General features: G+C 47.0%; 1 protein-coding gene across 1 annotated transcript; it reads left to right on the forward strand.

The window, feature by feature from the left end:
- The first annotated feature begins 5,167 nt into the window (after positions 1-5,167).
- LOC124662713 (probable serine/threonine-protein kinase PBL7) lies at positions 5,168-6,274 on the forward strand. Its single transcript, XM_047200519.1, has one exon. It carries the CDS (start codon positions 5,168-5,170, stop codon positions 6,272-6,274), a length of 1,107 nt encoding a protein of 368 aa, XP_047056475.1.
- Positions 6,275-18,856: the final 12,582 nt, after the last annotated feature.

Below are 18,856 nucleotides of genomic sequence, written 5' to 3' on the forward strand. Positions count from 1 at the left end.
CTAATTAGGAGTAGATGCCTTTTAGAGTGACTCTTGAAAACCAGAAGCTTCTGTAGGTTTTTTTTTTTGGGTCTAGAACACACAATGCAGGACTACTTCATACTCATAGAAAAGAAAGTATCGTGCCTTGATCTTAAACTGCAATAGAACTTGTGATTGCTCACTCTCTTGCTCTCATCGATCACTTTGCGCCAAGAAATAAATCCTGTTCTCGTGCAGTTGGCTTTTGCAAAATTGTCTCTTGCTCCAGTAGGTCTATTTCATATCATATCGTTATGTCGTGGTCAGTTGTTAGTAAGTCAGATAATTCTGTTGCACACTGACACTACAATCTTAATTTGCTGCTGCTAGCTTGCTACTGCTGGTGTTGTGTTGTCACCTGATACACCCTGATGGTGGAGGCGTTCACAGCCACACATGGAGTATATATTGGTCATTTTGAAAATAAGACATCGGGATACGTTTTTTCACATGTTTTTCATGTAAGCATCTTCAGCACGCGCACACTCATGGGCATTGTGTCGAATACAAGCTTGTATGCACCCGGTGGGGTGGTCGTCCGTTTAAAATTATTACTTAGGGCCTGATTGGTGCGCAGGGTTTAGTCGCAAACATGGCTCCGTGGATGCTTTTCGGGAAAATGCAACCTCTAATTTACTTTGTCTCTAATTTACTTTGTGCAAGTTGTTTGGTTGTAAACAATTTTTACTCCGCATCAGTTGTGAAGCTGTGAAGCAAAGTTCCTTGTGTTTGGTTGCCCACAAATCACGTTTCAGCAAATGCAACGGCTACACTTCTTAATAATGAGCTTACCAACCGAATATGCCCACAAGGTGTTGGACGAAATAGGAAATAATAGGACAACAGCTATGATCACATAGATCACATAATCTGTAATACTAGCATACGGTGGAGTTGCACCACGAGGTCACGAGCAGTAGCTCATGATGCAACTTAAGTTCACCACCAACCGAGGGGTTACATAAATATCATCTCGTAAAATATACAAACGTGTCATTAGTGCAGATCAACCATAGCTACTTCCAAAATATACATCATGGATGCGATGTTCATCATTAGTAGAACAACCAAGACAACAAACATCCAATGCTCCGGCTCCTCACAGGTAATACTTCGTCAGGAATGCGTTGAACTAGGTCATCCTACCATCATGGGTCATTACGAGATACCGGGTCGCCTATGCCTTGTGGCTTAGAGCATGGTGGACCGCTGCGAGAGTGGGCGGATCAGTTGGAACATGACCGGTATAGATCTTCTTCATCTGAGCATGGTTCTTTATGGGCTTGTTGATGAGCTCCACGTCCCTAGGGTCAGTCTGCGATGATGGGGTTAATTAGTTCTTCCTTGTGTGCAAGCTAACAACATCCATCGTAATTGACTTAGTGAATGAAGTGCAAGAGAAGTTGCAACGGCTAACCTTGATGTAGGTATAGTATGCATCATTGTCCATCATGATAGCTGATGTCTTCTCCACCCAACACACACCCCTCCATCTTCTTCAGCTTGCATACATGAACCCACCTTTGCTCTTCAGTGCGTCGGATGGTTTTAGACCTAAGCGACACCAACCTCACGGCTAGTGTACTTCTGAATAGCCTCAACAATCGCTTTCAGGTCACGGTTCCTGAACAACGACACTCCGGCCTTCTCTTCCGTGACCAACTCACACACCCTATTCAACACGAAGGTGGACAGAGCGGCATGCCATATCATGTTCTTGTTCTTACTGATAGGGCAGTACCTATCAAGCACTCGGATGTACCGGAGTGGCACAACATGCATGACAGACTTGGGCGACAAATCAGGGGAGGTCGCGTCCTATACGGATAATTAAAGTAGCAAAGTGCAAGAACATTGGTAAACAAGTTATATCTTTCACACATAGAAGCTCTCATGACAACATTATGCAACAATGGGAAGCAAACAAGCATGGTAGCAAGGTTCAGTGAAGTTCCAAACACGTTGTGCGTACACATATTGACCAGAACACAGTAGTAATCTTCTGTGCATGCTGCCATGTATAAGTGCATAGCTGGTACAAGGAGTAGTTGTACACATCGTAGAACCAATCCTCGTACCAACTATCGTACTTATACGTGGACGATGTAGCTTAGAAGATCGCATACACAATTGTTCAACGAAATAACTCCCACTAGAAATATTAGGAACGCACTCCAGGCTTACAGATCCAAGCAAGAACTAAACTAAACTACTCTACGGTTGCAGATCGAAGCAAGAACATACATATCAAAGCTTAAACTTAGCAAAAGTACTCTACAAGTATAGATCGAAGAAACAAACTAAGCAAAGTAACTAGGTCTTGTAGATCGAAGCAACAAGTAAGCAAAACAAGTAGATCGAACCAAAAACTCTCTATCCCTACACATACCCTGAGCCTTAGTGTAGATCTAAGCTAGAGTTAGTAGGTACTCACATGATCTGGCAGTCAGACCCGGCGGAGGAAGACGAGGACATGTCGGCCATGCATCGGAGGAAGAACTGCCGCAACGGAGGTCCACCGGCTTGAGAAGAGCACGTCCCTTACCTTGGTCGCCGACGAACAGCTATGGACGGAGAGCTTGAACATGGGAAAATGGTGGTGTGGCTTTGGGCGGTGAGGAAGGGAGGTGTAAATAGGGGGGGGGGGGTAGAGGAGGGAGGTGACCAAATTTCTCCCGTCGGATTTTCCTCGGCGCGCGCTCCTGCCATCCCGCCCTCGCATCAACGTGGCATAATTTGGCTCCAGCGAGCACGAGATGAGGCTGCATCGCAAGCAACAGACGAATCGAGCGTTCCTCCTCATACAGCTTTTCAGGTGCTTTAAAGTTCGTGCGATGCACGTAACCATTCTCCCGTGGGCATCCAAACAACCATTTTCGTATCCACGCATGCGAGAAAATACATTGTTGGCAACCAAACATGCTCTAAGTTGCATATCTAGTTGTGTCCCCCAAAACGATTTGGGCCAGACATCTGACCACTCCTAGCCGGGAGCCCCAAAGGCCGATCTGGTCTGGCACAACACAATAGAGTGTTCGGCGTCCCGAGCTTGTCCCTGCTATATAGGGGTTGTTGCGGGGGTGCCAGACTCAATTAAAAACGACGTGGGTACCCACCTGCCAGCGACCAAAGCCGACGCCGTTGCCTCGAGCCTTTATTTCGTGACGCTTCTTACCTCCCACCCCATCCACCGCCTCTCAAATCACTGTCATTTCGATGGAATATCTCGCCTGCATGGAACCCAGAGTGACGCCACTGCCTAGCCATCCATTGGCACGATGGGTTGTTCACCGAATCGCCTTCGAACGCGGTGGCCTCTCCGTGCGTCCACCTCGCACTGAAGGAGTTCGGCCGTTTGTTTAGTAAGCGCCGCTGGTCGTGGTTCTTGCCTCCCTTGCTAGCGATGATTGCTAAGGATTTTGTTTTTCTCGTAGACATGGATAGCGACGATGAGATGATCCAACAAATCATTGATGACAAGCAAGACTTCGACACCGACGCTTGAAAGAACTTGTCAATCATCGTCTGCCTAACAAATGCTTGATGACGCCGAGCAGAGGATGAAGGGGCTGTGTCGTGGAGGTTCAAAGCCTCGAAGAAAGAAGTCCAAGCCGCAGCAGAGGTTGGAGGGACATATCATGCTCTACAACGACTACTCTGACGACGAGGCAACACAAGCCGACAATTTTCGGAAGCGATATTGGATGGGCAAGGACGTGTTCATGGAAATTATTCATGATGTGAGAGAGTACGGTGACTACTTCAAGCTGAAGCACGACACATCAAGGAAGCACGACACAACGATTGGATGCACTTGTCATGAAAGAATTGTCTATTTGATTGCCAAGGGTTGTACGAAACTGCAGTGTGGTACTAGAAGATATGACAGATTATGATCTATGGATTTGGTATTCTTTCTTTGGCAAGATTGGATCATACAATGATATTAACGTGACACAACACTCTTCGTGGTTGGCGAAACTTGTGGAAGGTCATGCTCCACCATGCATGTAACTATGAGATCAATGGCACCTCATATACCAAGGGCTACTATCTAGCTGAAGACATCTATTCCAAATGGGCGATATTTTTCAAAACAATCCGGACTTTGGCATAGTTAGAAGAGTTGCCACTTTGCTGAGCGCCAAGAGAGTTGCAGGAAGGATGTCGAGCATGAATTTGGTGTGCTTCCATCTTGATTTGCTATTGTTCGGGGTCTGCTCTTACTTTGTCTCAAGACCAAATTGGGAGGTGATGCATGTGATCATGCACAACATGATCACCGAGAGTGATTGGAAGACTCGAGATAGGCACCTTGGTCCCTGTAAGTGTGAGAGCCCTCTTGCGGACGTTGATCAGCAGGTGCTTGCATCTTTTGTTGATTTAATCGTCATGCAGGCAGAAATCCGTGACTCGAACACTCATTACCAACTGCAAGATCATCTCGTAGAACATATGTGGAGGCTTAAATAAGAGTCATCAATTTTGCCAATGCCTTGATCTAGTTTGACCTCTATTTGTTTGGTTTTTTGTTTACTCTATTTTCATTCGAAACAATATTGTAAAACATGTTTATTTGTGTTTCGTGTATTTAGACTGGTTGTGTGCTCAAATGCTAGAATTTGTAATTTTGGGGCGGGGGGGGGGGGGGGGGGGGCAGCTGGGAACATACGCGCCCCAAGCGCGGCCCCACACAGCGATGTCCCGCAAACGCTCAATCCGGCGCTTTTGCCGGATGCGGTTATGGGGACGCGACTGTAGATGCACGGACTCCGTTCATAAATATATTTAAAATGGTTTATATCTCGGAACGGAATAACAGTTGCATACACGTGTGAGAGTATGAGGTGCTAATTAGTTGCACGCATGTGAGAAATAGGAAGCGCCACGGGAAGGAAATTGTGTGACTACTACTCCATATATAGATGGACTAAATCGGCAAGATCACAACAAACAGTCGTGCTAAAAGGTGCAGTTCCAGGTCACATATGCCTATTCCTCCAATCCTCCTCCCATTTTTCTTTTGGCAACTCGTCATTCAGAGAGGATAGACGACGACGAGAGAAGAGATCGGCTCTCATCTCGCCTTACACATTTGTGTATGATGAACCACTGCTCTTGTTGGAGCATCCACCGCCAACGTCGCATGCGCTGCGCCGGCGACGCGTCCGGCCGGTGCAGTCCCTCTCCCTCCAGCTACGCTGCGCAGACCTCCATGAGCATCCGCCGCCACCGCGATGGTAGCAGCAGCAGCACACACAAGGAGGCTTCCAACCGCGGCGCCTGCAAGTTCACGTTGCAGCAGTTGTCCGCGGCTACGGACGGCTTCTCCGACTCCAACCTCATCGGAGAGGGAGGCTTCGGCAGGGTCTACAAGGGCCACCTCCACCTTGACGATGACTCCGGCACGCCGACGTCGGTGGCCGTCAAGCAACTGTGTCGTGGTCGTGGCGGCATGCAGGGGAGCCGGGAATTCGCGATCGAGTGTGGGATGCTGATGGCGCTCCGCCACGCCAACATCGTAACCCTCATAGGCTACTGCGCCGAGGGCCACGAGCGCCTGCTTGTCTACCCATTCCTCCCCCGTCGCAGCCTCGACTCCCATCTCTTCCTCACTGTCTCCCTCCCCGGCGATGATGGGCGCCGCCGCCAACCATTGGACTGGAACACGCGCGTCAAGATTGCGCGCGGCACCGCCAGGGCGCTGCGGTACCTGCACGACTCGGTAACGCCACCGGTCATCTACCGGGACCTCAAGGCCGCCAACATTCTCCTCGCCGACGACTTCACGCCCAGGCTATCTGACCTCGGCCTCGCCAAGCTTGGCCCGGCCGGCGACGACACCCACGTCTCCACGCGTGTCATGGGCACCCACGGCTACTGCGCGCCCGACTACGCCGCCTCCGGCAAGCTCACCGTCAAGTCCGACGTCTTCAGCTTCGGCGTCGTGTTGCTGGAGATCATCACGGGCCGAAGGGCGTTCGATGCAGCACGGGAGGAGGAGCAGCGACTACTACTGGTGTGGGCCAAGCCATGCCTCGCCGACGTGCGGAAGGGGTACAACAAGCTGGCCGACCCAACGCTAAGGGGTCGGTACCCTCGCAAGGCGCTCTACCAGCTCGCCGTTGTTGCATCCCTCTGCCTCCACGACAAGCCCAACCTCCGGCCCACCATGTCTGAGGTCACCCGGGCGATCGACCATGTTGTCTCCCAGCCTTGGCACGAACCCGCAGTTGTTGTAGATCAAGAATAGCATCGTCAATGTTTTTTTTTGTCAGATACTAGAAATAACACAAAACAGTCACTCCGGCCAAATTGCCAATACTAGTATGTTATATGTATATGTATGCAAAGGATAGTACATGTTAAATTATAATACTGAAAAGCAATGGAAATGATACTAAAAAATATTCAGTCGATTTTGATCCAACATCTGACCACCACTAATACTGACATTGATTGTCGGAATATATTACAGGTAATATTTATATACAATAAGGTAAATCAATATCGAATCGTATAAAAAATCCTTGATATCGGAGTAAATAAGAGGTGTCAAATGTTTCGGTGTTTTTGGCTATCCCCGCCTGCTCGAAAATAGCTGTTGTTCGATGGTGAGCCCGAGAGGACATGTGTAGCCATCAGGACGGTGCCCCTATCCCTATCTCCTTGGCCCCACTCCTAATGTGCGTCATCTTGCGAGTTTCCCCCGTGAACCTTTCTTCATGTTCGTGTGTCCTACCCCTGCGTCAGTGGACGTTGCCGCCCGCCCCCGCTTGGGCTCTCGCGTCATAGACATTGGGTGAATTCGCACTCGGTGAGAGCGTTCCAGAGCATGTGCGAGTTCCTCTTCTCCCGCGGAGTTGGGCCTATCGAGGTCATCTCTAAAGATCATGGTTATACGTGGATCCTCGCGGTAGGATCATGTCGTGGACCCGTTCGTGCAAGAGAACAGCTCTCACATACAATGCTTATAGACGTGAATCCGTCTCTACGCCATACCTCCCGTATGCATGTGCTGATGTCGATTAACGCTTGCATCTCCGGAGAGGGTGCGCCGCACCTCAGTCACTCCTCTAGACGACCTCGGTGGAGAGGCCGCGCGTCGTATGGCTTTGCGCCAGGTCTCGCCCATCCCACCAGAAATAGTTCGCACCTCCCTCATCTTTCAATGTTCTTACTCCACCTACCACTCACGTGTCACATCCTTACATGGCGTCCTCTCCTCTCCCCACTACCCCCTCCGTCAGCAAATATCGTCCTCCTACGCCGAGGATGTAATTGGAGGGTGTTGTTTCCTCACAACTCGAGGCGCGCGTGAGCTTATATGTTTTTTCAGTGGTCATGGACTCACGGTAGAAGTTGTGATTGATCATCCTTGTACAATATTCTCATGCTCTAAGATCATTAAACTTCATTAATCATCTGTGACAAGATCGAAATTATGTATTCTCATGCAGTTTGCTGTTCAAAAATGGTCCCTTACTCCACTTGATTGCTCTCTCCATTTCTTAGCATATCTATCAATCTATATGTTGTGTTCAGTTGTCATCAGTTACTCAATCATTTCTATTGCACACTGTTAGGGGTGAAAACAGAATGGAATATTTTTTACCGACCGACCGACTGGAGGCTTACGGAAGGCAAAAACGGATTCGGTCGGATAGTTGATGAATACGGTCTCGGATACGGCTAGTAGTAAACGGATAGGAAAAATGATAGGGTTTTACTAATATCCGTCTGTATCCGAAGATATACCATATTTCACGGTCATATCCGACCAATATCTAGTAAAGTATCTGGCAACTAATAAGTCAAATCATAGGTTCACCAATATATAAAACTGCAGCCCAGCCCACAACTGGCGACCTTGTTATATATACCCTAACATACCCTAACATCGTAAGCCTACCCTCGTATAATTTGACTCCCTAGCCCGTACCCCTCTCCGCCAGCTCCTTCTAATGTCGTAGCCCTAGCTGTTGGCGCTGGTAGCATCTATTTCCAATTTGTAGAAGAATTTGTAAAAACTAATTTTGCTCCAATAGTAAGTTCTACTTTTACTTTCAAACAGAGATCGGCGAAAATGTTTATCCGCAACCAAACCGTATTCGCACCATATTCGGTTTGTATTCGTAATCGATAGGCTCCGATTCCGTATCCTTATCCGCATACTATCCGCTTCGAATCTGAATCCGAAAAAAATATGGATAAGAATATGGTTTCACTACTATTCGACCGTATCCACTCCTACACACTGTGATGCTATAATATTTGCTGTTGCTGTGCTGTCAACTGATGCTCACAAGCTGCACACTCACGATTGTACAACCACTCATGGAAAAACACATATTAGCGCGATAATGATATAATTGCTTTGCACCGGGAAAGGAGTTAGGCTTTGGTTTGACAAATAGTACAAGGTCTCGGACGTCGTTTCCAAGATAAGTTAAACCACTGCAGAAATAAACAGTGGCCGTCCATAGTGATGGTGGTCAGAATCTGATCCATGTTCGAACAACTGACATACATTTGTATTTTTCATTGGGCTTTTTGCTTTGTCCCTTCGTAGATAAATTAAGTATTGATTAAAGTTCAATTTGCCGGCCACTCACATTTTTTGAAAACACGGTAAAGACAGATGGATGGTGGTAGACGGTTGGCATGTTTTTATACTTGAAGTGATACTCTCGTTATGTGTTCTTCATAATGGTTGGTCCGACGCAGTTTGAAATCAAGTACACTTTCTACCGAGTTTCAGCATTAGCATCTCTGCTTAGTGCTACAGCTTTCATTGAAGAGAACAGAACAATACTCACTACGCTGAGATCAAACCTTGTTACTAAGGTTTTACCATTCCAAAAAGTGTCTTTGGGTCCCGAGCTCGAGTGATCACTTCAGTTTAAAAAAATTAAAAATCATATTTACAAGTTCTAAAATGAAGAAAGTATTGAGCATAGTCAATGATGTATCCAACAAACATGGTAGATTGCAACTCTAAATTCTTTGTATTATGTGAAAGTGCATGGAGCCCATATGTGTGGTGATAAGGGGTGGCCCGATCTTCTCAGTAAGCAGCGGTGGTGATGATGATCACGGGATGATAGCAGCGGAGAGACACTACGATGTAGTGTATGATAACTTGTATGACGCAACGAGATCTCTCGATTGGTCCCTGTCGCCAATGCAACAGCTCTCAACCCTGCAAGATATTCGCAACTCCACACACTTGCGCACGTAGCCGCCGACCACGAAGCGGTAAGTTGCAACCGTCTAATTCCCAATGGAACAGCGAGATCACACAAGACTTAAACAGGATCTACACAATATCCAAGCAATATGGTGTAGGGAATTCAATAGTTTTGCAGAGCAAACAACTAAGAACTAGGGTTTATCTTAAACGTGGTCTAAAGCAACTAGGGGGCGTCCTGGGCACTTATATAGGTGTCGGGACGAGTTCTGGTCGAAAAGATACAAAAATAACCGACCCAGAATAGATCTGGTCGAGACAGACTCGGACTGGTCCGGTCTGGGATCCGGTCGACCGGGCTGTGGACCGGACGGTCCGGTCTGTGGTCCGGTCAACCGGGCTGTGGACCGGGCGGTCCGGTCGGGGGTCCGGTCAACCGGTCGGAAACCGGGAAAACTGCGAAGTTTCCGGTTTCGCCCCGGTACGATAAATTTCCTCCGGTTGGTGGCCGGTTTACGACCGGTCGACCGGACCAGGGACCGGGCTGGCCGGTCTGGGGGCCGGTCTGACCGGGTTCCGGACCGGCCTGGACTTCTTCTTCTCCTCTCGCGCATTCCTCCCGCTCCTCCCTCGCGCGTCCATGAGATATCTTCATGTCCAGCTCCATGTCCGGCTTCACGGCCTTCTTGACGTCCGTCTTCACGTCCGAGCTCGCTCCTCTCCTCGTGCGATGCATGTCTCCTCTTGATACCCGATGATACATAAGTAATAGGACTTAGGCAGTATAAAGTTCTCATCAATCAAAGTACCGTTTAGAAACAAGTTCACTCGTTGTTTAAGTAGCTTCGCACGAGCTCTTGTAATTGGTCCAATCCGAACTTCATTGGACTTGAGCTTCACGAACAGGTTCATCTTCATTTGTTAATGACGGAGGTAGTAGTGAGGTAGGGATGTCCTCATCATCTCCCCCCTTCAAAAGGCGTCGACCCCGACGCTCCAAGGTCTTCTCCGTCATATGGTGTCAAATCAGCAACATTGAAAGAATTACCGACACCAAACTCATCAAGCTGGAAGATCTATCGAGTATGCATTATCATTGATCTTGGCAAGCACTTTGTAAGGACCAGCACCACGAGGCTTCAACTTAGACTTCCGCAGCTTCGGGAACCTATCCTTGCGAAAATGTACCCAGACCATATCACCAGGCTGGAACAACATCTCTTTGCGCTTCTTGTTCATCCTTGCAGCATTTCTCTTGCCTTTCTTCTCGATCAACTCTTTAGTCTTCACATGGATCTTACGCACAAAATCTGCCCTCTTGGATGCCTCCATATTAACTCTCTCATGTATGGGTAAAGGCAACAAGTCAAGTGGAGTAATGGGTTTGAAACCATACACCACCTCAAAAGGACACAGCTCCGTGGTAGAATGTACCGCCCTGTTGTAAGCAAACTCCACATGCGGCAAACACTCTTCCCACTCCTTCGAGGTTCTTCTTGATCATGGATCTCAACAGTTGTGACAAGGTTCGATTTACCACCTCAGCTTTGACCATCGGTTTGAGGATGACAAGTAGTACTCGAACAGTAGCTTTGTCCCCAGCTTTCCCCAAAGTGTCTTCCAGAAGTAGCTCATGAACTTCACATCACGATCAGAAACAATAGTCTTCGGGACTCCATGTAGTCGAACAATCTCCCCGAAAAACAGGTTAGCAATATGCGACGCATCGTCGCTTTTGTGGCGAGCAATAAAGTGTGACATCTTAGAAAATCTGTCCACTACCACAAATATAGAATCATGGCCCCTTTTAGTACGCGGCAAACCCAACACAAAATCCATACTAATATCTTCCCAAGGTGTAGTAGGTGCCGGTAACGGAGTATACAAACCGTGAGGCTTCAGCTTGGACTTGGACTTGTTGCAAGTAATGCACCTCTTCATATACCCGTCCACGTCCCGCCTCATCTTTGGCCAATAAAAATGATCAGCGAGCATGAGTAGCGTCTTCTCACGCCCAAAGTGACCCATCAAACCTCCAAGCATGTGATTCCCGCAATAAGAGCAAACGCACGTGACGATTCCGGAACACATAGTTTGTTAGCTCTAAACAAGAACCCATCATGTATGTGATATTTTTCCCATGCTTTACCAAGAGCACATAAGCGATATGGTTCAGACAAAATCATGATCGAGAGCATACAAATCACATAGTATCTCTAAACCAGGAATTTTAACATCAAGTTGAGTTAATAGCATATTCTTCCTAGATAGAGCATCGAGCAACAATATTATCTTTTCCCTTCTTATGTTTAATGATGTATGGAAAAGACTCAATGAACTCAACCCACTTAGCTAAACGCTTATGCAAAGTAGATTGGGCTTTCGGTATTTTAAAGCTTCATGATCGGAATGTATGATAAATTCTTTTGGCCACAAATAATGTTGCCAAACCTCAAGAACTCTAATTAAAGCATACAATTCTTTATCATATATAGGATAGTTCAACTTAGCACCGGATAATTTCTCGAGAAAAATATGCAATTGGGCGACCCTCTTGCATCAACACACCACCAATTCCAATACCACTAGCATCACATTCAATCTCAAATTGTTTATTGAAATCAGGAAGTGCAAGCAACGGTGCGGAAGTTAACAATCGTTTCGAGTTCATCAAAAGCATGATCTTGGGCAACGCCCACTCAAAGACAACACCCTTTTTAGTCAATTCATTCAAAGGTGCAGCAATAGTAGAAAAATTGGGCACAAAACGGCGATAAAACCCAGCTAGACCATGAAAACTTCTAACTTGACTCACATTCATGGGAGTAGGCCAATTTTGAATAGCTTCAATTTTAGACACATCTACTTCTACTCCATGCTTAGAGACAACATAACCCGTAAATATGACCTTATCTTTGCAAAATGTGCACTTCTCAAGATTACCATAGAGTTTATTATCACGCAACACTTGCAAAACATGTCGAATATGTATAGTATGATCAGATTCATTGCGGCTGTAGATTAATATGTCATCAAAGTATACAACCACAAATTTGCCAATAAATTCACGCAAAACATGGTTCATTAGTCTCATGAAAGTGCTAGGTGCATTAGTTAACCCAAAAGGCATTACTAACCACTCATATAAACCAAATTTTGTTTTAAAGGCTGTTTTCCACTCATCCCCTTCTTTCATCCTAATTTGATGATAACCACTACGCAAATCAATCTTAGAGAACACAGCAGCACCACTCAATTCATCTAGCATATCCTCTAAACGGGGAATAGGATGACGATATCGAATAGTAATGTTGTTTATAGCTCTACAATCTACGCACATACGCCAAGTACCATCTTTCTTAGGAACTAGAATAACAGGAACAGCACAAGGACTAAGACTTATGCGGATATAACCTTTGTCGAGTAGCGCTTGTACTTGCTTCTGTATCTCCTTCGTCTCTTCGGGATTAGTGCGATATGGCGCCCTATTGGGCAGCGATGCTCCGGAATCAAGTCAATTTGATGCTCAATACCTCGCAATGGTGGTAGTCCTGCGGGTACCTCCTCCGGAAACACGTCGCCGAATTCCTGCAAAACACTAGAAACACCAAGAGAAAGAGGGGTCATGTCGTTAGAAACCAAAACCGTACCCCTGTACAAAAGCACAAGAGGCATGGCCGTAGAATCCTCACTAAATTCTCTCATGTCTTCTTTGGTGGCTAATGAGACTAAGGAATTCACTCTCTCACTTTTCGTTATATCACTCACGGCATTACAATTCTCTCGCCTATCTATGGATGCATCCTCCAAATTCACTTCAATCTTCTGACGAGACTCATTGACAATCCGTTGTGGTGACATAGGCCGTAAGTTAATTTTCTTGCCCTTGTACTCCAAGTGATATGTATTGGCTCGGCCATTGTGTTGCACTGAACGGTCATAGAGCCAAGGCCGACCCAATAAGAGGTGACAAACCGTCATAGGAACCACATCAAAATCAATGCAATCCTTATACGGTCCAATCTCAAACTCAACACGCACCATATGGTTTACCTTCATCTCACCATTGTCGCTCAACCACCGAATATAATATGGATGCGGGTGCGGTAGGTACTTCAACTTCAGCTTGGTGCATAACTCCTTGCTTGCTAAATTGCGGCAACTCCCGCCATCAATAATGACCTTGCAAGCCTTGTCGGGACCAACCAAAGCTTTGGTTTGGAACAAATTGCAACGCTGAGTAGATGCACTAGGCAACACATTAAGAGCACGCTGCGCGACACAACAATGGTACGAGCATCAGAAGGATATGCATCTTCACCATCAGTGTCATAGTCATCATTGTCTGGAGCATTTGGATCAACATCATCTCCGGTCTCATACTCATTGTCCTCATTGATAAACATGACTTTGCGGTTAGGACAATCTCTCTTGAAGTGACCCTTGCCACCACATGTATGGCAAAGCATATCGCGGTTGCGCGTTGTAGACACACCGTAACCACTCGTACTTGCCGCAGATTCGGACTTCTTTGCATTAGATACATTGGAGACCGGTTTACTAGGCGGAGTAGAGTAAGGGACGGAGCGCGTCGACGGTGCCGGCGCCGTAGAGGGCGCGCGGGGTGTAAAACGTCCAGCTCCCGTAGCACGTCCTTTAACCTTTGCTTCTTCAGCCAACTGTGATTCAGCTTCTCTTGCATGATGTAACAATTGATTCATATCGGTGTAGGTGTAATGACGAACAATGCCTTTAACGTCATACTTCAATCCATTGAGAAAACGCTGCATTGTCATCTCTAGAGACTCACGGACACGACCACGCTGCATAAGCATCTCCATCTCCATATAGTATTCATCAACAGTCTTCACACCTTGCCTCAATAGTGTTAGCTTATCAAATATATTCCGCATGTAATTTGTAGGCACAAAACGAGAAGTCATAACCTCCTTCATGGCACGCCATGTACGGATAGGTTGTGCACCATCTTCGTCGCGGTTACGAATCAAAGAATCCCACCAACGTAATGCATAACCATCAAATTCGGAAGAAGCAAGCTTGATCTTCTTATCTTCGCAGTAGTTGGGATGTAAACTCCATAACTTCTCAATCTTGAGCTCCCAAGTGAGATATTCTTCAACATCAGCTCCTCCTTCAAACTTGGGTATGGAAAACTTGGGCTTACCCAATCCATCTTCTTCATCTTGCCCACGACCATTACGGCCAAGTGGAGCCCAACCACGCGGACGATGACCACGAGGCGCACCACGAGCATTGTGTACGTCATCTTCAAGCTCGGGGTCTTCATCATCGTCTTGTTGTTGTTGTGCGGTCAAATTCTCAATAGCGAGGCGCATATCGGCAAGATTGCGCTCGTATATCGCTCATTTGATCAGCCAAACCGATGACGGTGACATTAGTAGCATCCAACGTCTGTTTGATCTCGTCAACTCGTACCCTTAAGCTCATCATCCTTAGTGCGGAATTCACGTCGCATCTCGTTACGAAGAGCTTCATACTCCCTCCATGTGATGATATATGCCGAATTCTTGTTTTCCCGATTAACAATCTTAGTATCACTAGCGAGACATGATTAGTAGGTTAGTGCACTAAATCAAAAATATATGGTGGTACTCTCATAACTCACTCAAAACTGATAAGAAAAGGAAATCTTACCGTTCCAAAGTAAATTAGTGTTGCTTACCACTTGTAGTAACAACTAGTGCACGGATGTAGAGAAGCGAATATCAAGGGTATAAGAACAATCACACGACAAAGCAGGATATATGTGGGGCTGTAGGTAGGCTACCTATTTGCACCAATAACAAGCTCTAGCGCTGACCGTAGACAACCAATGATACTCACACAAGGCGATATAATGGGGCAATGCAACTATATGTGGAAAAGGTTGCAATGCACAAGAGAGACGCTAGCAAAGCTCAACGAGACAGGCACAAGATTGCTCAACTACAGGTGCAGTAAAGAAAACTTAGGCCTTTCACTTGATTCAACTAGCACGACACTTTTCTTTTTGTATTTTTCTTTTTGTATAACACACGCAGCTATGTAGCTCTTTTTTGCTTCTTTTCAATTTTCTCTTTTTTTTTTTATGACTCAACTCCTTGATAACACGGCCAACAAGATATGCCAAGCACCAAAACCCTAATGAGCAGCCTCGTCGAGCGGTAAAACTAGTCTCTTCGGGGAAGTTCCTAGTCACGTATATCGAAAGGCTGTAGCTATGGTTTGGACAAACACACTGTATGCTATGTGGACTCGGAGTAAACAAAAACTGACTCTAGATGACAAACTAGATGAAAAGAAAACACAAACCCTAACAATTCTACTAGAAGAAAGAAAAAGGTACGCAAAAACAACTACGAAAAGCAACTAAAACTCGAAATTAGTGCAATCTAAGGCTATGGCAAACCCTAACCCTAACTTTTTATGGCTTTTTCTGGGATAGGACAACACTCACAACTCAACTATGGGGTGGATTGTGGATAGCTTACCGAGGAAAACCGGAAATCCGATACCAAGATGATAAGGGGTGGCCCGATCTTCTCGATAAGCAGCGGTGGTGATGATGATCACGGGATGATAGCGGCGGAGAGACACTACGATGTAGTGTATGATAACTTGTATGACGCAACGAGATCTCTCGATTGGTCCCCGTCGCCAATGCAACAGCTCTCAACCCTGCAAGATATTCGCAACTCCACACACTTGCGCACGTAGCCGCCGACCACGAAGCGGTAAGTTGCAACCGTCTAATTCCCAATGGAACAGCAGATCACACAAGACTTAAACAGGGTCTACACAATATCCAAGCAATATGGTGTAGGGAATTCAATAGTTTTGCAAAGCAAACAACTAAGAACTAGGGTTTATCTTAAACGTGGTCTAAAGCAGCTAGGGGGCGTCCCGGGCACTTATATAGGTGTCCGGGACGAGTTCTGGTCGAAAAGATACAAAAATAACCGACCCGAATAGATCCGGTCGAGACGGACTCGGACCGGTCCGGTCCGGGATCCGGTCGACCGGGCCGTGGACCGGACGGTCCGGCTCGTGGTCCGGTCAACCGGGCTGTGGACCGGGCGGTCCGGTCGGGGTCCGGTCAACCGGTCGGAAACCGGGAAAACCGCGAAGTTTCCGGTTTCGCCCCGTACGATAAATTTCCTCCGGTTGGTGGCCGGTTTACGACCGGTCGACCGGACCAGTGGACCGGGCTGGCCGGTCCGGGGGCCGGTCCGACCGGGTTCCGGACCGGCCTGGACTTCTTCTTCTCCTCTCGCGCATTCCTCCCGCTCCTCCCTCGCGCGTCCATGAGATATCTTCATGTCCAGCTCCATGTCCGACTTCACGGCCTTCTTGACGTCCGTCTTCACGTCCAGCTGCTCCTCTCCTCGTGCGATGCATGTCTCCTCTTGATACCCGATGATACATAAGTAATAGGACTTAGGCAGTATAAAGTTCTCATCAATCAAAGTACCGTTTAGAAACAAGTTCACATGTTGTTTAAGTAGCTTCGCACGAGCTCTTGTAATTGGTCCAATCCAAACTTCATTGGACTTGAGCTTCACAGCAGGTTCATCTTCATTTGTTAATGACGGAGGTAGTAGTGAGGTAGGGATGTCCTCATCATGTGGTTTTGGTAATTAATGATAATTTTATGGACTAATGTTGGCTTTAAGGTTGCAATAAGAAGTAAATGAAGAAAATTAAGTGTCAAGTATGTCTTGAAGATGAAGATGAAGTGTACCCTCAAGTGCATCTTCAAGACATTAATATAAGGACAAAAGAAGAAATGATGTCCATGTGTGCACGTTCAAGATGAGCATCTAGAAGAGATAATATGCTTAAACCTTGCCATCCAGATGATTATCATAGATATGTGAAGACATGAGTTGAGTCTATGGCAAGTGTGTCTTGAAGAATAAGATGGAGTGGTAGCCCATGTATAAGGCTGGACGTACGGGCCGAGCTTTTGGCTCGGCCCGAGCTTTTCTCGGCTCGGCCCGAGTTGAGCTCGGCCCGCGTAAGACACAGCCCGAGCCGAGCCCACTTTTCTGGACCGCCACGGGCTTTTGGCTCGCCAGGCTCGGCTCGGTCCAGCCCGTTGGCTCGCCAATTTTTTTTTGCAAATACACGGGAAGGCGAAGGGAGAGCGAGTGGGCTGATTTCTGGCCCCTGAGCAGAACGAACGAAGGGGTAGGTCACGAACTGCTCCTCAATCCTCACATCCCTTCGTTCTCCAAGCACAGAGCCGCACATAGCCTCCCGCGCCGCCACCGGCGAGGAAGAAGGTCAGCGCCCGCGCCGAATTCAGCGAGGAAGAGAACCTGCCGTCCGTCGTCCTTGCCATCGCCCCCGACGTCCGCCGTCCTTGCCGTAGCCATCCAACGCGCCCCCGGCCACGCTCAAGCTCCCCCAAGCCAATATGGCAGACACTCGGAAGCTCCCCCATGCCACGGCCTCCTTGGTCACGGTTCTTAGCACACTGATTTCATCCCCAAGTCCTCTTGGTCACCACAGCATCGATGATCCACCAACAGCGCATCCAGGATTTCACAATCTTCATCCCTTGCCACTTGGGCCCACTTGCCAGTGACTCAGGACGTTTGGCTCGCGAGCCAGCCCGAGCCAGCTCGAGTTTTCGCATAGCTCGAGCCGAGCCCATTTTTCCAACTCGGGAGAGAAACGAGCCAGCCCGAGCCGAGCTGCTTTAGAGCGAGCTAAAGACTGGCTCGCACCAAGCCGAGCCCGAGCTGGCTCGTGTCCACCCTTACCCATGTATACCTTCAAGACATCAACATGATGAAGAAATGAAGTGCAAGTTCAAGATGAGCATCTAAAAAATATCAGATGCTTGAAGCTTACCATTCTTATGGTGATCATAGATATGTGAAGTCATGCCAAAGAAGAGGCTCTCTCATAGGAGTATGGTGGAGCAATTTGCAAACCTTCAACAAGCAAGTGTAATCAAGAAAGATATTCCATCTTGAGGTGAACAAGATAATCATCATCAACCTCAAGTGGAATATACGCAAGACAACTATTTGTTCTTGATAGGGTTTCTTTCTTACCGATCTCGTGGTGTAGTTGAGAGATCGGTTTATAGGATAGATGGTCATACTATTAAGAGGGATCTCGAGTGAGTAACTCGATCGTATAATTCGGAGAGAGCTCAAATTCTCTATATCCTTGCATCATATTTCTTGGTTGTTATTGTAAGGGTTTCGTAGAAGAAAACAAAAAATTCCAACTAGTAGTTCCCAACTATCTAGATCTATCTAAGTGTAATGATGTAACCGAGAATGTTTCGGTGACATACCCTTGTAGACTGAAAGCGGTTAACATTCCTCTAGAATATGGATGATGTGTCTGTACTCGTTGCCGACCTCAAGGTCGAGTGGAAGTCCTCCCGTATGACACCAAGTGTTGCAAGTGGCAACACCTCATAGTTTCGCACATGTGCAATGCTCAATGAATCTCACTGCTCTGATTCAGCGAAGTTGCGGAAGTAGATCCCAGCAACGCTCCCGCGTCATAGGTGGGGTTGTCTCCCTCCCTGCGCATTTCTTCGGGGAACCACGCGGAGAGAAAAACCAGAGAGGCTTCTGTTGGAGATATGCCCAAGAGGCA

The sequence above is a fragment of the Lolium rigidum genome, chromosome 6 (genome assembly GCF_022539505.1).
Source record: "Lolium rigidum isolate FL_2022 chromosome 6, APGP_CSIRO_Lrig_0.1, whole genome shotgun sequence".
NCBI lineage: Eukaryota > Viridiplantae > Streptophyta > Magnoliopsida > Poales > Poaceae > Lolium > Lolium rigidum.

Bases quoted from the DNA above. Each gene is read 5' to 3' on its own strand.
- LOC124662713 (XM_047200519.1), top strand. From the start codon at position 5,168: ATGCGCTGCGCCGGCGACGCGTCCGGCCGGTGCAGTCCCTCTCCCTCC.